At 48.0% G+C, this 23311-nt stretch overlaps 1 protein-coding gene across 4 annotated transcripts in view; it reads left to right on the forward strand.

The window, feature by feature from the left end:
- Nucleotides 1-2662: 2662 nt before the first annotated feature.
- FLNB (filamin B) overlaps nt 2663-23311 on the forward strand; it is a 70610-nt gene continuing 49961 nt past the window's right edge. For 3 of the 4 annotated variants that reach the window (XM_064432663.1, XM_064432664.1, XM_064432665.1), the window contains exon 1: nt 2707-3070. In XM_064432663.1, the coding sequence (XP_064288733.1) occupies nt 2722-3070 (349 nt within the window). In that variant the 5' untranslated portion in view covers nt 2707-2721. Of the gene's footprint in view, nt 3071-23311 lie in introns of all 4 variants that reach the window. The other variant, XM_064432666.1, reaches the window with a different exon arrangement.

Below are 23311 nucleotides of genomic sequence, written 5' to 3' on the forward strand. Positions count from 1 at the left end.
AGGGTCATCTGTAACTGGGAAGAAAGGAACAAATCAAGATCTGCTCCTCAGAAAAAAGAAATTATTTTGCTTTTTTTTCATTCTCTTCCCATAAAGCAGTGTTTCCCATTAATCATGAAAGCAGCTAGGATGCAAAAGGCTGAATTCGGATCAAGAGGTGATGTGCAGGGAAGGGCAGCTGTGACACAGGCTGCTGCATGCAGACCTCCAGCACCCCACCAACCCTGCATGGTCCCAACAGCAACAGCCTCGACTGTGCCACTGCCCTTTGTCCTGAGTCTGACAGAGGGAGCTGAGCTTGCATGTCTGTGCCAGAGCTTTGCTGAGCACTTCACATCTGGTTTTGTGCCTCACTGCTTCTGGTGGGATGGATGGATGGATGGATGGATGGATGGATGGATGGATGGATGGATGGATGGATGGATGGATGGATGGATGGAGTGGTAGAAAACCACTCAAAGAAACCACTGTTCTTATGTGTGCAGAGCATGTCACTGCACAGTATATCACTGGGGTGAAAATTTTCTTTGCTGGGTCTATGGAAAAAATTAACTTTATTGAAAATTTTAGCAAAATACGTAAGTTAAAAAGAGAGGTCCTAGTACTAATTCTGTCTTTTTCCTATGTAATTCCTATTCACTACCTTTGTTACAGAAAAAAACAATGGCTGAAGCTTCAACTTGCAGCATGGCACGGGCACAAAATGGTATTGAAGAGTGTGCATTACTAGGTGTGGCAGTGAAAAGGAATGGAAATTAAAATATTATAAGCAATCAGCTAATCCGGATGTGGAATGGTTGCTAAGGAGTCCCAGCCCAGGCCAAAGTCAATAAGCAATTAGCATGTATTAAAAGATGAAGTATAGAATGATGGGAGAAAAGTCCTTGAGAAAAGGCTCAGCTCCATGTTTCCAGGCTGCTCTCCCCTGGGCTGGACAAGCCTGCACTGAGGCACAACTGACCCTGGCTGCAACATGTCTGTGCCCTGTCAGTGGTTTTGGTCTGTAAATAAAAGCTCTCACTTAATGTCAGTTTTTATTTGAATAATAAAAGCAGCTTCCTGCTGCTTGGCTCAGTAATTTGAGGAAAGGGCAGTGGTTGCTGTGCCGTGAGATACACTTCAACATTTCAGTATACCAAATCTGATCTGATTTCTTTGATAGTTTTAAAACAGGAGGCAATGCTGATTAGGGAACAATGGAAGTTTAGACATAACTCCCACATTACCTCACCTTCATATTTTCGTCTTTCTTAATTTATTGTAAACAAATGCATGTAATATAAATTATTCTGGGGGAAGGATCTATTAGGTCACTGGAGAGAAACCATGGTGTGATGGTTTAGTGGAGGCATTAGAATAACACTCTTGAAATAAAATAATTGGACATCTGCATTCTAATTTTCTAGCTGAGAATGACCATAGTAATTTAATTAAATAAGACTTTATTGACTGTATTTTAATGGATTTGTTTTCTCTGACAGACACCTGCACCTTTCAGAGTGGCAGCCTTAATGTAAATAGGTAGACAGGCACACACTTCGCTTGAATCAGTGGAGCAGCTCCTGGCAGCAAAGCCAACACCGTAAGTGTGTGCTGGGTGAGCGGGTGGGCACAGGCTTCCCTCGGGAGAGGGACACGCAGGGACACCTCACTGCAGCTTTCAGGGACCCTGTAAGTGTCGTGAGATGCCTTGGAGACCTGCAAAAACTCAGTATAAAAGCAAGGCAGCTGGAGTAGTTCTAATGACTGTTGTCACCAAATGAGTCAGCGGCAAGTCACAGTCTTGTATGTCAGCAGGGAGTGGCGCGCCAGGAAATCAGTCACAAAAGTGGGGGGGAAAGCAAACAACACCCCCAAGAATTCGAACCGTAACTGACTACTTTTAGAGGTTTCTATTATTTTCTAATGGCCGATAAAATCGTGTATCGGCACAGGGGTTGCCGTCCCGTAGCCACATCGCACCCCGTGGGAGCACCCTCAGCCTCTCCCGGCGCGGGCTGTGCAGAACCGAATCCCCCCAGCGCAGAGCCCCGGCTCTGCCGGCCACCCCGCACGGCTCCGCAGGCCCGGCGGGTCACCCGCCCGTGGCTGCATCCACCCACGGCTGCGGCCTGACCTGTGCCGCCCGAGCAGGGCTGTGGTGGGGGTGTGCGGGTGGGTCGGGGGCTTCGCTCCAGTTCCTGCCGCGGGTTTAACTTGTCTGTGGAGCGAGGGGGCTGCATCCTGGCCGGGCAGTAGCGCCAGGCCAGCCGCGCTCCTGCCCGTGCCTGGGGGCCGCGCCCCAGCCCCGCCCGGCACCTCGGCCAGGTGACTGTGAGCCCAGGGTGGTCCCCGGTCTATCAAGGGCTCGGCCAGGCCAGGCCAGGCCAGGCCAGGCCAGGCTAGGCTAGGCTAGGCTATCCGAGCCGAACCGCGCCGCGCCCATCCCATCCCAGGCCGGCCCTCGCGGGCCGGTGCGGCGGGGCGCGGGGTTGATGGGGCGGAGGGCGTGCCGCAGCCCGTGGATAAAGGCCGGGCGGCGTCGCGGGGCCGCGCAGAGCGAGTGGGTCGGGTAGCGGGGGAGGCGGCAGCGGCAACGAGAGCAGTAAAAGCAGAAGGGCCTCCGCTGTGCGCGGCGCTCTTCACTCTCTCTCTCTCCCACTCCCTCCCTCCCTCCCCGCAGGCGGTCGGGCGGGGCGCGGGCGGAGCACAGCGGATCGAGGAGGCGGAGCAGGGCCGGCCATGAGCACGCAGGCGCGGGGTCAGGGCGCGCGGAGAGCGGCCGATCCCGACGGCGAGATGCCCGCCACCGAGAAGGACCTGGCGGAGGACGCTCCTTGGAAGCGGATCCAGCAGAACACCTTCACCCGCTGGTGTAACGAGCACCTGCGCTGCGTCAACAAACGCATCGGCAACCTGCAGCATGACCTGAGCGACGGGCTGCGGCTGATCGCGCTGCTGGAGGTGCTCAGCCAGAAGCGCATGTACCGCAAGTACCACCAGCGGCCCACCTTCCGCCAGATGCAGCTGGAGAACGTCTCGGTGGCCCTGGAGTTCTTGGAGCGGGAGAGCATCAAGCTGGTCTCCATCGGTGAGTGCGTCTCCGGCGAGCCGTTTTGTTGTTTTCTTGTTCAATTGTGTGTTTTCCTGCGCTGGACCTTTGCCTGGCGGGACTGTGACGGGGCTCAGGGCAGTGGGGGCTCGGAAGCTGGGGGGGGCTTTTGCTGCTTCTGTTTTTAAAGAGTTGTGTGTGCCGTGGGGCTGCCCCACAGCCCGGCTGTCGGGGCTGGCAGTGAGCTCCTGTCCTCCTCAGCGTCCTTCATGATCGCTACTTCATAGGTGAAGCTTTGCTTTCAGGTCTTTCCTGAAGAAACCAGGAAACTAGTGCCGGAGTGTATTCTCCCTGTGCAGCCAGTTCCCCTGGGCACTGACCCCTCCCGCAGCCCTGCAGGAGTATGCGGCAGGACGATGCTGCTCTAGCTGGGCGTACCTGGGCTCGGCACGGTGTTGGAGCCAGACTCTCACGGCTGTGCAGAAATAGCTGCAGCCTTAGGTAGTAGAGGAGTGTGGGGAGACTTTGCTCACCACAGCCCGGTAGATGATGCCAGTGTTCAGATTAGCATTGATGCCTAAGCACAGTTGCAGCTTTTGAACAGGATTGCATTTTCTCCCCAGTCTTTCTGCTGTGATAAGTTAGGGCAGGAAATGTTCAAGGAACCCTGCTAAGCCCAGGCAATGGGTGCTTTGAGCTACTGCCACCCAGGCTGGCATGAGATTTGCCTGCCCGTGCCATACTGGAGCGTGCAGTTGGTTGATAGCTGGTAGTTTGGAGACGAGGGCTGCTGGCATGCACGTCGGATTGCGGATGATCCCTCAGGAATGCATTCAGTGACCGTTTGGGGAATAGCTCAGGTGTGGCCACAACATAGTCTGTAAAGCAGTAATTTGAATGCCTGAGAGATCTCTGGGAAGGAATGTGAATGCCTTTTCTTGCTCTTTGCCAGATAACTATAACTGCTGCTTCCTGATGATTCTGGCCTCGATGAATTGCACAGCTGAATTTGTAGAATGTAGCTCTCAGTTGTCTAAAATGCTTGGCCGAGATAAAAGCTGTTTCTCTTCAAAGGCTTTAACTACAATAGCAAGAAAATATAAACTTCTCCAGTTTGGGCGAGACCCGGCTGGCTCTGGAAACCTGTAGCTGGGTACTCTCTTCTTCCCCTTTGCTATTGTGTAAAAGCAGCTTTGGACAAGAAGAGAGGACTGTTGGTCCCGAGTGCTGATTGTCCTCCCTGAGCAGAACAGCTAACTTGCAGCTGGGAATGAAGCTGGTGCTAATTATTTACTTATAGATGGATTCCCTTTGCACTCAGTGGGGTTCGAATTGCAGCTGCTGATTCCTGGGCTGAGCTTTTGCGAACATCAGAGCTCACCTTTCTGTGGCAGGTGCTGGACTAGCTCCAACACCAGGCCAGCACTCCCCTCCTATTGTATTGTTTTCCCTAGAAAAATGTTGTTGCTCCAACTGCCTTCCTCTTTGTCTGTGGAACTTCCCGAGGGTGATGGGCTTGGGAGATCAAGGCTACTCCAGTCAGGTCTGGCTTTCAGTGACTTCCCTTCTAGAAATCCTTCTGCAGCAGCACAGCTCCTTTACACTGTTAGGCTGAAATGGAGGGTATCTGTAATCATTTAAGACATGTCTATTTGTTTTTACGGCTTACTTGCTTTGTGTTGCTTATTAAAAATCCAAATAAAATTCTAAAAATAAAATCCTGAGAAAACTTGAAGCTTTGAGAGAATGGAATGACTGACTGCTAATGCTTTTGCCATGTCCCAGCCTCTGCATGAAGGCGTGTACAGCTCCATCAGTGCTCTGCCACCTGAGCTGGAGCCAGGGAGTAGCACAGGAGCCCTACTGTACAGTCCTGGATAAACTGAGCCTGTCCTGAAAAAACATTCTGAATGCCCTTTCCAAAAAAGACATTCTTAGTGAGCCTCGCAGTGCTCTGCTGGGTTGAAGGGCTGAAGCCCTCGGCACCTGTCCTGCAGATGCAGTGTCCACTGGGATCACTACCTGCCCCTGGTGTGTTTTTCCCTGCAGGTTCTGAAGAACTTGAGGCTTTCTTTTTGTTTCTACTGTTTAGTCTCTTTTGTGTTGTTGAACAAAACCAGGGTCATTGCAGACCTTGAAGGTGAAGTAAAAAAAACCCAAACTAGCAAAGATTCTAGGTGGAGAACTTTTATGACCAGGTTGGTCTTTAGGGCCTGGGGTGTTTAGGGCCAACTCTGAGCCAAATCAACTGGGGAAAGCTGACAGCTGCGCCTGCTGGATTTCTGGCATTAATAATGCCATCAGACCTCTGCTAAGTGGATGCAGTGCCTGTTCCAGTTATTATTTAACTTCCAGGAACATTTTGGAAGCCATGTGTTATGGCTCAGCTACTGCTGCTGTACTACAACCACATTTTAAAACCTTCTCAGTAGCAAGGTTTTGGCATTCTATGTTTGTCTATTTAAAATAAGTCTGCCTATGCACAGTGTTTGACCACAACCCTTTCTGGATGCACATTAGAAGCCCAACCTCTCCTGCTGCTGTTACCTCTTGTTTAGTCTCTGCTCAAAGTCTTTTGCTAGTTTCAAGAAGCTTTTCTTCTTCTAGGCATGAAGTGTCTTCACTTCAATGCAAAATTGACTGCATGCATGATCTACTGTAAAAAAGACCATGACGCACATAGGTGCTTTGTGCCACCCAGCAGAGATGGGAGTGAATGATCTGAAAAAGCTGCTGTGGGAGCAGGCGACTTCACGTCTTCTGCTCAAAGTGAGGTGGCTGCTGTGCTGCTCAAGTGTTAACAAGTGTTAAGTCTAGCCTTTTTCTGTGTCTGCTAGACTGAGATAATTGCAAATTCCTGGGTGCTGAGTGGCATGCTGCATGACAGGCATTGGGAGTAGGATGCCAGGAATGTAGAGCACAAGGGCTTTCTCTTGGTTGAAGGGGCTGATCACAGACTCTGCAGATTGCTTAGCAGAGAAGGGAGGGGAGTTAAAGCTAATTTGGCATTGAGCTTGTCCCTAGAAACCCTGGTAACTGGTAATAGGAGGCAACTCATGTAGCTTAGAAACAGAAGAGTTGGGTGACTGAAGCCTGGCAAATGGTTTTGGGGTGAGACCTGCCAAGATGCACCCAAGTTTGCAGCTGGCACATCCTAGGTGCAAACTCTGCTGCTCAGTACCTGTTGCCAGTGTTCTCATGGCCACTGCTCATCCAGCAGCCTTGTGTCGCTGGTAGAGGGAGGATGGGTGCCAAGCTGCCTTGTTGAGTAAAACTGCTGTCTTGGGCTGCTACAGTCAGATTGAGTAAACTGAAAAATGTGGTTTCTCTGCCAGGTTGCACTTTCACCAGGTAAGTGAGCTGACCTGGCTTGCCTTGCAATGGCAGGATGTGAAGTGGCAATGAAAGTCAGTGGATGGGCAGTGGCATGTCTGTGCCATGGCAGTAGGATCCACTGCTGGCCGTGGCTACTGTTGTGTGATTTGTTTACAGATTTGTCTCTGTGGTGATCCTGTGTCCTGCTGCAGTGGCTGCAGGGAGTTCAGGTGTGCCAGGGAGGAGATGGGTGAGGAGAGGATGGGGTTATAATCATGGTCAGTTGGCACTTGTCTCATGGTGAGTTTGGTGGTGGCATATCCCCGCTGCAGGAGTACTGACCAAACCTAACATGTGCATTGGGTGGCGTTTTGGTTAATGATCAAGTACTTGATGCACATGCTGTGGTCTATAGTGTGCTTAAGGTGAAAGTATCATGACCTGTGAGGACCTTATAGAAATTTCATTTTAGGAAAATAGTTGAAAAACAACTTCCCTATGCTGCTCATAGATTAAAGAGTGACAAAACAAACTGTACATTTCTAGAGGGAAGACTAGTCTCTTGTAAAACAGTAAATATGTTGTCCTGTAAGGCTTAGAGCTAGGTCCTTGAAAACTGAAAAAAGAAAATGTATTTTCAGCCTGTGTACATCTAAGGGTTCTTTTGTCTCACTCAATGTTCTATTAACACATCATAAGAGGTAGTCAAAACACACTTTCATTTTGTCTGCCACTTATCTGTGACTTCCCTAGATGCTGCTTTCTGGAAAATATCCAGTGTGTCTTGGAAGCAGATTTCTGCTTCTTGGAAATATGACACTCCTTCCCCTTGAAAATAATTTTTGATAGATGCTCAGTGGACCTCTTCGCTGGAGGTGGCTTCAGCTTTGGAAGGTACTTGGTCTCCTCAGGACCTTCTGTTTCCCTAGTTGGACTGCTGGTCTAACAAAAAAAAGCCTTTGCCTGAGCTATGAGCTCCAAGTTACAGGAGACTTTAAGGTAGCTTACACAGACTGTTCTTGCATTCTTTTACATATGAGCGGAAACTTGTAAAGTGATCAAACTTCAGTAAAATTACTTGGGGCCAGATAGACTAATGTGCTAAACAGCTTTTTCATTTAAGGCACTGAAGGCTATGCCAGCTATTCAGGATGGACTGAACTCTAAACTGTTCCATATTCTAATGCCACGTCCTGTATTGACTTACATAGGGATGTTTAAATCTAAATGGGTTAGGATAACTCTTTTCTAGCCTACAACTGTAACCTAAGAATGTGGTTAGCCTTGTGTGTGGTCATGCTGCGATGTTGCCAGCATTGTTCTGTGTCTGCTCCAAGCAATGGGAAGTAAAACAATGGTCTCTGAATCCCCCAGGCTGCAGAAGAATTCTGTTTTCTCTCTGCTGCTCAGAAAAAGACTTTGATGAGGAGCTAGTTTGGGTCCTGAGCAAGGGTCTGCTGAGTTTAGACCACTGATCTGTGTTTATCAAGCACACCAGAGTGAAAGTGTTTTGCTGGTTATGCTGGATTGAACAAACCACTGCTGTACTGTGATGCTTACCAGGTCCCTGCCACCAGCATCAAGTGGCTCTGTCTTCATTGATTGCCTGGCATGATAGTGAGCTCATGAATATGTCACCTGAGTCATAAGTCATTACAGTAAAAAAGACACAGAGCTCAGTGAACTGGAGTTTGGCTCTGTCTGGTGCAGTACCGGTGTGCCTGAAGAGCCTGTCACAGTGGCTCTTGCTTACAAAGCATTGAGCATGACTCTGGCTGTTGGTGATGTAGCCAGGCTTTCTGTAGACCAACTGTAGGTGCCTGTGGGGTTTTCTTGCTTTTTTTGTGTCCTCTGATAGTGCTGTGGCTCCTGTTCTAGAGTACCCACCCATGGGGAGAAGGAGTGCCCCATGGTAGTGGTGGTGGGTGGAAGCGGATGGGGTGGGTAGCTGCAATCAACTTGGATGTGGCAAGAAAAACGGAATTGGATATACTAAATGTGTCCCTGCTGGAGGAAGGAAATGCTGTGTGGCTGAATGTTAACTGCTGTGGGAAGACTCAAAGCTGAAATATAAGTAGAAAAGACTAGGGGAAGGCACCACCTACCCTTGTTAGGAGATCTGAGCAGTGTGGTACAGCTTTCACTGTATGGCACTCCTTAGCTTGCTGCAGGCTGAATTCCTGCTAATGGTCAAAAGTGGTGGGGGAACAGTCTGTAGGTGGTGTTTGGAGGAGTAAGAGTAGCAGTTTCATGAAGATTGTGTCTGTCTGTGAAACTTGTGCTAGCTGCTTCTGTATCTTTTCTCGATTGCTGTACTTGTCTGTGTGCGTGGTAAAAGTGGATGCTCACCTGACCCTCTTGCAATCCCCCACTGGGTGGGGTGAGTAGAGCTACCCTTGCTCTTCCTGGGAACTTGACCGTGGGTTCAGAGTTGAGTCAACTGAGATCTGAGGTTCTGTGCAATGGGCTAAGCAAGCTCTGCCTGTTCATTTGGATTTGTGCAATGAAACTCTGGTGAGTTTTTCCCCTTAGGTTCTGCTTCTGGGGACTTGGTGCAGATTTTCTTTCCCCACAAGGCAAAAGTTTGTGTAGTTACACTCCTGCTTGTTTGTGTTCCTCCTAAGGAAGAACTCGTGCTCTGTAATCTATTAGGGAGGACTTTCTTCTAGGTCATCATTAGGAGATAAATCCCAGTTCTGTACTCAAAAGCCTTGCAGTAAGTGTATGCTGTATCTTAACCAGATGGTTCTTTGGACTCTGATGTGGTCTCTAACCTGTCTATCAGCCTCCCTTGGCTCTTTGTCCCTCCTGCAGCTACCCTTGAATTTTGAAGATGCCTACATAATGTCTGGTACATCACAGTGAGGACTGGATATGCTGTGGTGGGCTTTGGGTTCACCTCATGGATTGCAAATCCTTGTGTAAGCACTATTCTGCTGTAAGCAGTTGAAGTCTAACATCCACAGTGAGATGTATGCTATGTCTATTCCTTCTGTGCTTGTACATGGCAACTGGGATACAACCACTGCAAAAATAAACTGGATTTTTTGTGTCAGTGAATACAAGCTAGGGCACTTTAAACAGCAGCCAAGCGAAGCTTTGTCCAAGTTCCTGGGGAAGCAAGAGTTGCCTGGCACATCCTCCCTTGTGGTGAGTAAGGCAGCAGACACTGCCCTGGGCTGCCTGGGAGTGGGCAGAGGGTGGAGTAGCTGAATCCTGTCTCCCCTGGTGTGATGGGTTGGAGTTCTTTGAACCTCCTGCTGATATTGCCCTTGAAACAAAACAGCCATGTCTCTAAAGTGTCTGAGAAGAATGGCCACACATGCAGCTGCACTGTCTGGTTACTAGTGGGATGCTTTCTCTGAGTCAGGTGGTGGCCCTTTGCTGTTCCTTACAACCTGAAGAAGTAGACAACTAAACTAATGGGAAGGAACCAGTAAATACAGAAGGCAGTCTCTTACTTTAAAGCATAAATTCAGCAGATACTTCAGAGTTAATTTGTCTGGGTCACTGAAATATAGCAAGTTTTACTGATCAGGCTGGTGAGCTTTGACCATCCAGGCTGTGGCCATTCTTGCAAAGGGACAAGGTGTTTTCATCTAACAGCGCAGCAGGTTGCATGAACTCTCCTGCCAACGTTACCCAGTAACAGCACAAAAATGACTGTGGGTGCAATGACATCATGGGCTGTGGCTCCTTCTCCCTTGCTTCAGGCCATGCTGTAAATCATGACGCATTTATTTGTCAGAGCATTAAATTACTCTGGCATGAGCTGGCCAGGCTGCGTGGCAGCAACGTTCCCAAATGATGGCTCCTCTGAGGGCGAGGTGGGCACAGACTGCCATGCAGACACTCGGCCTGCCTGCTGAGAGGGGCACATTGGGCAATGGCTGTTGCAGCACATCCCACTGTCACATTGCTGCGGTTGGTTCTGGCACGGTGTGTGTGCTGCAGTGGGCAGAGACTGTCAGATGCCCTCTGCTCTCCCTGTGCTGCTGGGGTGGCTCTTGCTGCATCCTGCTTGCCCAGGTGGGGTGCAGGCATTTGCAACACTGGTCACAGCCCTCTGCATGGCTGCTCTGCTGCAGAGCAGCAGCTGAAAGCACTGGTGGCAACTGCTAGTCCACGGCTGATGTGCTTCCACCCACTTTTTCTGCTGAAACTTGTGTGATGAGCTCTGGGCTGAGCTACTAAATGCTGCTCTGAAATGCCAACTCCTATCTTTTGCATTGGTGCTGTGAGCATGTCTGGCCCTGGGGGCTGCCCCAGCCTGACCTGGGAGTAGGAAGCTGGTGGCTGCTCTCCTCTGCACCTCAGAGCCCATGGCAATTTTGTGCTACCCTGTGTGCTTGTGGCTGCCTACTGGTTTTGATTAGTCTGTGGCCTCTCTTGTGAGGAGACAATGTATTCTGCATTTCTGAGCCTGTATAAAATGCACTTTGGTAGTTGGTGGGCCCAAAATGAGCAAGTGGTGAGCTATGTTATGTACACTGTGTTGTGTCTGCTCTGGGGCCCTGCAGCAGAAGGCACAGCGTGCAGAGCTGTGCTGAGCAAACACCCATGATATGTGCATTTGAAGGTTATTCAAACACAGAAGAGGAAATACTGTTCCCCTCGGCGAGATACTAACTTGCTCTATCTGTGTTTCCTTTAATTGGTGTAATTAACTGTTTTGCATTCCCTTTTCTCACAACAACCTTGCAGTAGTAGGTGCAGCAGTTTTAGTGGACTTTCCATAGGCAAATACTGGCAAGCCAGGTCTTGAAACTAGTTTAAGTCTCAGTGCTAAAACACTGATTGGTACATCTTGGAGGTGAGCTTTAGCTTTGCACACATCCTCCCTTTGCTATAAGGTGAGTGATAGGAGCAGGTTTCCCTAGTCTCAGACTGCAGGAGCAAAGAGCCTGAGCTGGGGTATATGTGCAGGGTCCTGCATTTGTCTTTGATGCATCTTCCATACTGGGAACTGACAGGGTAATAAATACACCTTGTATCTGTCATGGTGTGAGACACAAATCTTGGATTTATCTCTCTGCTTTTGATCCTTGCTACAGAACAGGAAATGCTGGCTTGCTAAACAAAATTGGTGTCTAACTGTCATCTTGATGGTGCAAGGTATCATATGTTGCCTCACCATCACAGCTAGACAGTGAATTTCTGTAGGGTTTCTCTGCAAAACTAGAAGTAATTCTGCTTGTTGGTATCCCAAATAATCTGAAGTCCAGGCATCTTTGAGCCTCCTTCAGCACCTGGATGTTCCTGAAGGGCTGCTGTTTGCTGATATCACTCTAGTTGCAGTGGCTCTCTGAGCAGTTGTCACTTCCTCAGACATTATTTGTTATCAAATTCCCTTATGGGGGACAAGTTGATGTCTGAGCAGACTTAAAATACCATCTGTGGGAAGTCTTGGGATGTTAGTCGTGTTGTTTCAGTTTTGTTCCGGCTGTTGATTACCAGTGTGGTTGCATGCAAATATCCTATAGCTCATGTAACCACTAGAACAAGATCAATGATCTAATTAAAAGTCAAATAGAAACAGCTTTAGTTGTCTCTGGGGATTATTTCTTTTGGTAACTCCTTTAGGCATGTAGTAAAAATGCAGCCATGAAGAAGCAGAAAATCTAGGCTGGTGACTGCCAGGAAAATTTGTGGTGATGCTTAAAAGGGCAGTGACTTCTGGTGCCACAGCTGGAGCTCACCAGTGCTGGACACTGCTACTATCAGAAATTGGCACTAAGACATGGAGGCTTTTAAACCAGGACTGGAGGACCCTCTATAGTGGTGCCACTCTCAGTACTTTGTGATTATGTGTTCCTGTGCTATTTAGTGCTGACTTAGGTGAGTTTGATGCTCTTAACAGAGGATGCAGCATATGTGCTGGACAACAGAACAGTAACATTGCCACAGCCCAATGTAGCTGCTTTGGAGAAGACCCCAGCTTGCAGAGGTTGCTGCATGTTGATAAACCAGCTCCTGTACTAGTAGTACTTCCCTGGCCTAACCTGAGTGCTGAGCAGGAGCAGGGATTGCCACATCAATCAAGGTGCCAGTGACCAAGTGAATTGTCTACTTGGTGGGAGGCTACAAAGTCAGGTAACCCAGGAGTGCCTGCAGATCCCCAAGCTGCAGTGTGTCTGCAGCTCCCAGGTGACCAGTTATGTTTTTTGTGTCCAAAAAACATAGAAGAGCCTGAGATAGTCTTCTAATGGTCCAGGTTCTGTCCAAATACATAAGTGAAGAAACTGATTGCATTCAGTTCACAGCCACTGTACAGCAGGGTGGCTCAGCACTGCCCTTGGTGCTGTCCCACTGGATGATCTGTGGCTGCTCAGTGAGCATTGCTGAGCATGCTAATGACTTGCAGACATCTGCAGCTATAGGGATAGAAGCATGTGCTACTCCTGGACAAGGGTATTACAAAGGCCTTGTCCCATAGAATTAGCTGCACTGCTGTTGGGATTCTCACTGGAGTATGTCCCAATCTACTGCTTTCTTGAAAGAGCCAGTTTGGAGCTACTCCACGAGGGTTGTGTCCATGGAGAAGGCTTGCTTTGCTGTGAAAGCACTATGAGCAGCAGACTTGAGTGAGGAGCTGCTAGTTCAGGCCCTAAACAGTGGAGATTTCTGGGATTTCCTGGGTGGAAAGCTCTGCTGACTGACTCTTGACTCAAACAGGGAAGCCTCTGAAGTTAGTGGCATAATGCCTTACTTCAACACTTCAAATTTTGCTGTTTTGTAGCCTAGCTCTGAGTTCAGTGTCTGGCTGAAGAAACATTTCTTCTGATATAGAGAAATGTGAATAAAACTATGTCCCTTTGAAAGGTTTTAATTGCAAAGAGAAAAAAATGAGCTGCTTCACACATAGTGCTGCAGCTATTGGTTGAAAGCCTTGCCTAAGGCAGAGGAAGTGCAAATATTTAAACTAACCAGCTTTATTGCTTAAACGTAGGCTTTAACAAGCTGCAGAATATTTCTTATTCTACCTGTAAGAAAAGTAACTCAGACTTCTGAAACAGTATTTAAGCTCAAATACAGAAGCTGAAAGAAGCAGCCCAGACTTCCTCTGGGACTAAGACAAACACCTGTGGGGCTCTTGTTGTGGCTGGATGGAGGTGACAGTATGCTGGTAAACATTTTTCAGGGTGAAATGGAGGAATTGCTAAGAAACAATGTTGTCTAACCCTGCATCAAACCTGGTAGGTACCTGGAAGAGGTATGGGAGATCAGACAGAGCAATGTAGCTTGTGAAGTTACTGCAACTATTCCTTCCAGCTCTAGAAAAATTGCCTCTGGAGCCAGTGCTTTACATTTTTAGTGTTGTGTTAAAAATGTGGAATACAATAGGCTTGCAAATGTGAAGAATGTGAGACTGCAGATTAAAAATGGAATTATGCAGCTGGTGAGGATTTGGGTAATTGCCTGCACCCTTCTTGGTCAGCATATGTGTGATGGAGTGCTGTCCCTGAAGACTAAGGAGAGATCTGCAAGCTTGTGAAGTTTGGAAAGACTTCTGTGAAGCCTTGGAGGGTTTGAAGACCAGCCTCTGGAGAGGAAAGGTAGTATCTCTCTGAGCACTGGCTAGTTTGGAAACTGTTAGCAGCCAGAGCCTGTTACAGCTGAGCAGCTCCTGACCAAGTTGGATTAGGCTGATGGTGACAGATGAGCAGCCCTGCCTCTGCATTTTGCTAGGAGAGTGACAGAATGGCCCCTGAGCAGAGCCCTGGCATGGCACAGGACCCATGGCACGGGAGGGTGGTTCTGGGGCCTGGGGCTGGCGAGCCCGTGGCAGCTGGGGTGAGATGGGGACTTGGACTGTTGGGGGCCATGCAAAACCCACACATTTGAAGCAAAGCTTTGCTGTGCAGGGAGTGAGTTTGAGTGGGAGGTGCGGGTACATGGTTTGCATGAGCGGGTGTCACACAGCTGGGGCTAATGTGTGCTCAAGCTGTGCCATTAATCCCAGATGGTCCTCTTTAAGGTGCTTGGAGACCACCCGTGCTCACTGTGCCTCTGCAGATTCAGCACCGTGTTCCCAGTCATGAAAGCTCCTCTCAAAAGAGGTCTGTCTGATAGTGGCTGCCACAGTTGGATGAATTATCTGGGCCTCAAGCCAAGCGTCTATTCCTTATGTTAGCGGCTTGTAGCTGAAACTGTATAAACACAGCGCTGTCGTGTGTGGGGTGTTAAACACACAGGGCTCAAATCCACACCGTGCAGGGGAGAGCCTTGTGTGATGTGCAGATGCAAGTGTGTTTATGGCTGTGTTGCACAAGCATACAGAAATGTCTTCGAGCTTCATTGTTTCCCCAGAAAGAGGGGAGAGCATTTTTCCTTCAAGATACAAGTACACAATATTGTTTACTTAAGAATTGGAATTTCAGGAAGAATGCAGCCCCATTCCTTCTTGGAGTGGACTAGTCATGGTTTCCAGTGGAGGTGGAGGGTAGGTGTCTGTATGTGAAAGCTCATGGAGAATTAAATCTAGCTGGTTTATGCACAGAAGCTTGAAGACACCTTCATAATGGTCATGGAAAAGCAGCGGTGCTTTCCAGGCCATGCATGTGTTTGTAGTGACTGTGTCCTGCACATCCTTGCTTAGTGTGCAGCTGCAGAAAGCAGCCTGGCTGTGTGTCACCCCCTCCTGCTCGACACTCACATGGCAATGCTGTGGTGATGGCTGGAGCTTGAAGACAGGATAAGGGCTCATTTTAGGTGTTTTACATCGTCACAGCAGTGCTGAAGGGCAGTGGCCTGGGGAGACAGTTCTGGTCTTGGGGCGTGTGGGTTGGGCAACTTCTGGTGCTGTGTGTTTGTGTTGAGTGAGTACTATGTCTGAATGTCAAAATGAACTGATGAAATTCAGATTTGGGGGGTAATCCCAAAGTGTCTGTTCTAATCTGCACAGAAGGTACAATTGCACATGTCATAGTTTAAGCCCAGCCAGCAACTCAGCTCCACACAGCTGCTTGCTCACTTCCCTGCTGTGGGATGGGGGAGAGAATTGGAAGAGTACAAGTGGGAAAACTCATGTGTTGAGATGAAGACAGTTTAATAAGCAAAGCAAAACAAGGCATTTATTCACCACTTCCTAAGGGCAGGAAGGTGTTCAGCCATCCGTCACATATAATGGTTACTGGGGAAGACAGGTGACATCACTCCAAATGTCCCCCCCCCCCCTCGCTTCCTCCTTCTGGTTTTGTGCTGAGCTTGACACCATATAGCATGGGGTATCCTTTGAGTCACTGGGGATCTGCTGTCCCCTCCCAATTTCTTGTGCATCCTCAGCCAACTCACTGGTGGGGTCAGAGACAGAAAATGCCCTGATTCTATGTAAGCACTGCTCAGCAGTAACAAAAACATCCTTGTGTTATCAGCATGGTTTTCAGCACAAATCCAAAACCCAGCCCCATTCCAGCTACTCCAAAGAAAATTCATTCTATCCCAGCCAAACTGAGTAGAGAATGTTAAAATTAATTACCCTGCCTGTTGCTTCTCAGGGAAATGGCTGGACAGTGGTAGCTGGAATAACTGTCATTAAGCTGCAGAGGGCTGCAGAACATCTGCAGGATGGTACCTGGGCTTATATGCTTCAAAACAAGCCTGCATAGAGCAGTGCTATTATGTGCTCAGAATCAGAGATGATCAAAACTGAGAAAAACCACAAATCTTTTGTAAGCTAAAGTAACTGCTAGGTTACTTTCTGATGTGTGACTTACCCCAAACCACAAAATGTGCTCCAATCATCAGTGCTTTGGTGCTGCAGTGCAAAGTGGAGATGGGGTGAGCTGTGCAGGGCTGCATGAATGGGGATTTCCTTTGAACAGCCCTGTGCACAGTGAATCACAGTCAGTGTAGCAATTCTGGTTTCAAATGGAAAAATTGAATCTTGGTGTATGTTATGGCCAAGGATTTCCCCAAACAGTAATCAGTTCTGATAATTTCAAATGTGTTGGTTTTGGCTTCACAAAGTCCATTCCTTGCAGCTTTTGTGCCTGGCGTCTGTTACACAGGAGATGTTAGACAGCCCTATCTGAATAGGCTCATTTATCTCGGCAAGATTTTACATGCCGTTTCATATAACTATCTTGACCTACCCCCAGTGTGAATAAACATGTTTTTAGTAGCACAGAGGTCACTTCAGTGCCTGGAAATCTCTGCATTATTATATTGCTTCTCTGGTCTTGCTGAGGCATCTTTTTTTTTTTCTGTAGCCCTGTCTTCCAATTCTTTCCTCTCTAGTGCCTGGGGTGCCTGAGGTTGTACCTTCCTGTTGTCCCCTGTGCTGAAGATTGGTAGCATTCATTTAGTAACGTGAGATACAGGACAACACTAACAGCTTGTCACCTAATGCCTCTGCCAGCCCCTGGGAGGTCTCTGCAAGAATTAGACAGGTTTTTGACCTTGATGAGACCTGAAGTAACCTGTGAGATTTAGGATTACCTTAATCCTGCAGAGATGGTTACAGCACTCTTAGGCTTCAGAGACAGTCTGTAGCTTTGTTGTGTCACTTGTACTATTCTGGCACTACAGTTGTTTTTTCAGCTCAGCATTTCTGGTTGAGGCTTGGTTTTCTAGTTGTGTATGCACAAATTTGTGTTGTGAGAACATGCTTTTTTTGTTTGCACATGTGAATGAAACAACCTTGAGTTGATCAGACTCCTAGAGAAGTGTTTCTTGTGAGCTGTAGACAATTATACACTTGACTAAAATTTTAATGTCCTGCTTAAACTGAAACTCCTTTCCTGTGAATTGGCCAGCAGTGTTGCTCATTCAGGTGTAGCTGTCTGCTCTGATGGGAAGGTGAAGCCTTCCTGTGCCATGGCAGTAAATGTACTGACTCCTGGGGAGCACAGACCGGGTGTAGGATCATTCCCTTTTCTGTCCTGTCTCATAACTGGAGGAGGGAGGTGTAGTTTGTGCCATGTCACTTGGTTTCAAAAGTTTCTCAGCCTTAGCCAAGTGTTTCTCAGAAAAGTGTGATGAAGGCAGGAGGATGCCTTCTTCCCCCTCCCTCCATCATTTAGCAGAAATCCCATTCTGGCATGTTCACTCCCCACTGCAGGGACTTTCCTTCTCGAGTTATTACTGGATGATTAATTAGCACTTGGGTGCCTTGTGTTGTGCTGTTCCCATGGCTTCCTGGAGCTTCTCTCCACCCGCCTCTGAACCTGGGGCTGTGTCCGTGCTATCCTGAAGCCCTTCTCTACAGCCCATCCCGTGCTGCCAGGTGCTGTCCGGGGGCTTTCCCAATCCACCTGTGAGGTTGATGCAGTCAGTCTTGGCATGCTGCCGGCTGTGCTGTCCTGGACCATGGGGTACTGCTGACTCGAGCCCATGGGGAGCAGAATTGTCCCATGCAGGCTTGGGCTCCCTTCGCATAGTGAAGCCTGAAGGCTGGCTGCTCTGCCACCTGGCTTCCACTTATTCCTGCCTGGAAACGTGGATCTTTGCCTTTGTCGAAGGGGTTGGATGTCACCTGCCGGTTCGGTGCACTCTGTCCCCAGCACAGGCATGTGGGAGCCGCGGTGTCCCGGCCGCTCCTGGGGCCGGTAGCAGCACGGGAGGGGCGTTGGGATGAGCTCAGCAGCGGGGAATGTGCTTTGCTGGTGCAGGGGCCGTGCTCACAGGGCCCATTGTGGGCTGGTTTTGGCAGTGGTGCCGTGGGCGGTGTCGTGCTGTGGCAGGCCCAGAGCCCGCTGTGCCGCTGCCCCTGTATGGGGCGGGAGCTGCAGGTGGGGCACGAGGGTTCCAGGATTGGGAAAACCCCCTGGTGATGCCTCCTGGTGCCCCGGCCGCCCGTGCTCGGCTGTGCCAGTTCCCGAGGTGAGCCGGGGTTTCGGGGTTAGTGTGGCGCTGGCGCTCTGCCCCCGCCAGCCTGGCGAGGGGCTCGCTGGCTGCGGACAAAGCAGCACTCATGGCACTGTATAAAGTGCCATGCTGCTCCATAAAGGCAGAACATTCAGACGCCTTCCTTTCTTTCCCCTGCCCCAAAAGGATCTCAGATAATGGGCACAGCATTCCTGTATGCTGTTCAGCTCCGTATCTGTGCTGCAGTCCTGCAGCTGTGAGCGGGGACCTGCTTGGCCGGGAGCAGCAGGGTCTGAAATAGCCGCTGTGAATGGCAGCTCTCATTGTTCTGTGTTGCATCCTTGCTCACTGCTAATCCATCCCAGCAGCGCGGAGCCCTCCTGGTGCTCACAGACAGTATTCACAGCAAGGGCTGGATGTGCACTAACACCTGTCTGCAGCTCTTCCTGGATGTAAGAGTAATGTGTTTACCTTCTCATATCCTAACTTGGGATATGGCACTTAAGGCATCAGAAACCTAGGTGTGTTCAGACTGAAAGTATTAAGGAATTTGATCATAAGCCACCCACAGTGTGACCATTTTTCCCAGCCACCTTAAAAATTCCTAATTTTGAAATTCTTGACTTCTCCTTCAAGCCCCCTTGGGTGATTTCAGTTTCTTTTGGAGAAGCTGGGTTGGTTTCTGTTGCTGTTATACTGCTGGCTTAAACTTGCTTTGTGTTATGCCTTTCTCTTCTGGATGTGAGACATGAGTGGTCTCTGGGTACCTATTAAGAAGTTGGGCAGAGCTATTTTAATCTGTACTTTGCTCCTGAGAGCTCCATTGGTTTGATTATTTTTATTCTTTACTGTATTAAAACTCTGTGTGAATTTTTTTTTGGCCAAACTTACACTAAAAGGACTGCATTTGAACTTATTTTTTCGGTTGCCAGGTCCACCTCATGAGATCCTTTCTAGAGGCCCAACATGCACCAATAGGCAGTACAGGATGATGTGTGCAGCAGTGGCCTGAAGTTCTGACATAATTGGTTTCAAATCCAGTTGAAGTAAACACTATTTTAATAGTTTAAAACTCTCTGAAGTGTAATGTTTAATATCTCAAAAATCCCAAGATTTGTCTCACAAAGGAATCTTACTACTTTATTTCTTTTTAATAACCAGTCACCCTGCTAAGCCTAGAAGAAAATGGTTTTTGCCCCTTGCAAAAAAATAAAACCCTACCTTCTTTTCCCTCCTCCTGTTCATGTCTAGATCACCACCCAGTTACTGTTCTTATAACCCTTCAGTGAAAAGTCATTCCTCCTCTGGAAAACCTACCTTGTAAAAAGCTTAGTGGATCTCTGAGTGTACATGGTGTATCACTTAAGACTTCCTGAAAATACACTTCCTCAGGTGGTGAAATCCCTGAGGCTCATTAGCGAAGCTGAGGAGTGGCTGTGCCTTGGCAGGATCTGGATGCTCAGCTGAGAGCCAGCGAGCTGAAAGCCCAGGGAGACTCAGGTGAGCTGGTTGCTGAGGATCAGCTGTCCTGGGGGTCAGAGCACCGCCTGCAAGTGCTGCTGAGAAGCAGAGATGCAGTGGGACTGGAGCACGTGGCGGTAGGGCGCTGGCAGGTCCCAGCTGGGTATCCGCAGAACCGCCGAGCGCAGCCGCTCCGTGCGACAGGCACAGCCTGTGCCTCCGTGGGGTGAGCAGCTGCACATGGCAGGGCACAAGCCGTGTGCTGGCCCTGGGGAGCTGGGATGTGCACACTGGAGGAAATGGTTGCAGTATGTTCTCAAAGCACAGAGGAACCCCTGTAATTGATTTAAAGACATATTATCCCTACAGAGGATGTCGCTAATGTCTTTAGCAGACACAGTAAGCCTGTGAACACATACTGTATGCTTCAGCAAAGAATTTCCTTGGGCAGCTTGCTCAGCTCCATCTCATCTGCATACTTCTGTTTGGCATGTGGCTCCGCTCAGTGTGGTGTTTTCTTTGTTCCAGATGATTAAGCCCTAATCATTGCTTAATTTTTCTGTCCCAGAGCTGCTATAGCTATTTAACAATAGGTGAGACTAACTAGAGATGGGGAAATGCTCAGACACTTAAAGACACTAAGATCTAAAATTCCTACAGTCTCTTCATTAGTGATCCATAATTTATATTAACTTCTTGTGTGCTGTACAAAACTCCTTCCATGCCTGGAAATAAAGAGTAAGGGCTGTTGGTGAGACTCCTCCTTTGTTTTGTATTGAGAACCATGTATTTGATTTCTCCCTATACATAGTGGATAGAACAAAAGTTTAAATATGGAAGACATAAAAAATTAAGAGACAGACCACTTTTTAGAGAAGGTGGATGCAAAGATCATTGCTGGTTGTGGTTTAACTTCTCAGTGTGAAAATCAACAGCAAGGCTTCTGAGATGGCTCTGTGAGACAGGGAACTGTGTTGACTGCAGCCTCAGCCATGAAACTACTAAAAAAACCCAAAAAACATTCACTACTCAAAAGTTGCTTTTTCAGCCCTTCATTTGTTTGGCGTTACTTCCACAGTCTGTATGACTAGCTTGATTTAGTAAGGAAACTGTCTGCTTTGGTAGCTTGTTTCCACTAATTGTCCAGCAGAGAATGACTTGCAGCTCTGCTGCAGGGCAGAGTTCAAGGAACATTGCCACAGTTTGGGTAGTACTTATGCTTAATCTGAATGCAGAGCAGACTTGCACATGAGCAGAAGATACTAGTCACAAACTTGTTTATAATGCCTTTTTTTTTTTTCCCTCCCCTAAATTGTAGAATTACAGACCTAATAAAGGTCATATTGTTCAAGCCATGTGTTCCAATAGAATTTAGGGAGTTCTTTTGGAGTAGATAAATGTGCAGGCTTCCACCCAGTGCCAGGTTTCAGTTCTGGCACTGGCTCCTGGGGCAGCTATAAGCAGAAATTCAGAGGACCAAGCATTGGCAGTTTTCTGCTTGGTAGGTTGATTGGGAAGTTTTTTGTGGCCCAAGCCATAAAAATGACACACATTTGTCTCAAAATGGTCACATTGCCGACTCAGACTAGGCACACTGCTAGCTGAAGCCATGGCACTTGGACATCTTTCTTTTTGCTTTGAGGAGTGTGATTTTAGCAGTCCAAGCGTAACATATCGTATTAGTATTTTAGTATAGAGCAGTTATAAATCAGTTTCAGCAGTTGAAAATTGGTTCCTTTTCAAGACTGAGACTGGTGGTATGTACTGCTGGCCTATGGAATTGCCATAATCCATTTTTTGGGCTGGTTGCCACTTAGTTAATAGGATAATAAAAGTGGAAGAATTACAATCTAGACTCAGAGGTGTGATGGAAGCAAATGAGCTCTGGTTCAGCCTGTTTTCCTGTTCACCCTACTAGGCAGCCACTTAATAGCTGACTAGGAAGCAGGATACTTCTACATAAAACTTAATGTTGTAGGCTATATATAGGTGCTTTTTTTCTTTTAAGAGTGTGCTTGCTTATTCAATACTGTTGTTGATTCTGCAGAAGAACTTAAGTCTGGCTGGCAGGTTTTCTCCAGCAGTCAGCATGTATGTCATGTTGAGATGCACCCTGACAGCAGGACCTCGGCAGTGGCTGACAGCAGCCCCTCCCTGCAGACAGCTCCTGCCTGCCTGCAGCTGAGTGGGGGCTGCATCTTGCTGATGGCTGCTGGTATTTTGTTGATATTGGATTGTCATCAGGTACTTCTAGAGGAGGAAAGCAAGTTGGAGATGGAGAGTGAAGTTAAAATGCATGTTGAACACTGTAGGTGAGAAGGAAGGTTTGTGTTAAATCTGGACTCAAACGTTCCTGTGGTTTTTTCTTCTTGCTAGTTTAGGACAGCATGTATAGCCATAAGAACTTGCAGACTGTCTGAAAGTGGTCACATTACAGCATTCAAAGTTTTGGAGTCCACAGCAAGAGTGGCAGGAGAGCTTGCATATCACACTCACAAATTCTTAGTTCTAATAATAATAAAAAAATCCCAAACCCACCAAAACCCTCTTTCCAAACCCTTCATCCATTGGCTCTTCTAGATGGCATCTCTAAAGTTGCCTGTTTCCAGTTGAGCTAAAGTCCTCCCAAATACTATTGTTGAAGCAAGAGGGAGGGCCTGTGGCATGGATTCCTGCTGCATGCCTGGGCTTCCCATAAAAATGTGCCCTTTGAAAGCAGAAGTCCAGTGACTGTCAGCACGTATGAGTCAGCTGTGCAGGGACTTTGATCTCCAAAGCACACATCTTCTACTGGAAACCAGGGAACATTGCTCTCTGACACACCTGTAAGGGCATCTTGCAGGTGTTAACACAAGCACTGTGACATGAATAAAGCAAGTTATGCAGATGACTATGCTTTCTCCAAGAAAGGTTACATTAAAGCTGTCTGCAGTGATGCTGTATAGAGTTGGTTCAGCCCTGCTAAATGATCTTGGCAGATGAGATCCAGCAGCTCGCTCCCTCCAAGCCACAGGAAGGCAGGGACCTGTGGCTGTCTCCTGCGTGGAGAGGGCTCCTTTAATCTGCGGAAACGTGGCTGGTGCTATGGAGTAAACAGCTCTCACAGCTGAAGGCAGGCAATTTGTTTCTGTCCACCTAACTCATTGAAGCTGAAAGCCAAATGCAGCTGGGGCTGGTGGAGATGAATTGTCAAGGGGCCAGGCTTTTTGCTTCAGAAGCACTGACACAAATGTGCATCTCTATATTGTAATTACTACGAGCTCCAGTGGAGCAATTGAGAAACAGGACTTTAAAGGTTCTGTAAAACATTGACTGTGTGAGTAATAAGTATGCCTAAAAGTAATTTTTGTTGTAGGAAAGCAGTGGTGGAAGTCTGCTGTTTATGTAATCTGTTTTCTAGCCTGAGATGGCCAGAAAGTGTCTTGAAGCAGACTAGGGAATAGAGGGAATTCAGTGGCAAGCCAGCTGAGCTGGGGTACAAGCAGGGCCTGCAGTAATGATTGTTGGTGCTTAAGTGTCATTGGAATATATTATTTTTTCCACTATCCCTACAGCTTGGCAGTACTACACTTAAGAGTGTGCACTCAGAGCTGGTGGGGGATGCTTGTAAATTTGGTTGTACTAAGAGTTCACAGCGCCAGCTCTGTGCTCCCTGTACAGGACCTGAATGGATGCATATCTTCCTGGTTGCAATTT

Source organism: Passer domesticus, chromosome 9 (genome assembly GCF_036417665.1).
Source record: "Passer domesticus isolate bPasDom1 chromosome 9, bPasDom1.hap1, whole genome shotgun sequence".
Lineage (NCBI taxonomy): Eukaryota > Metazoa > Chordata > Aves > Passeriformes > Passeridae > Passer > Passer domesticus.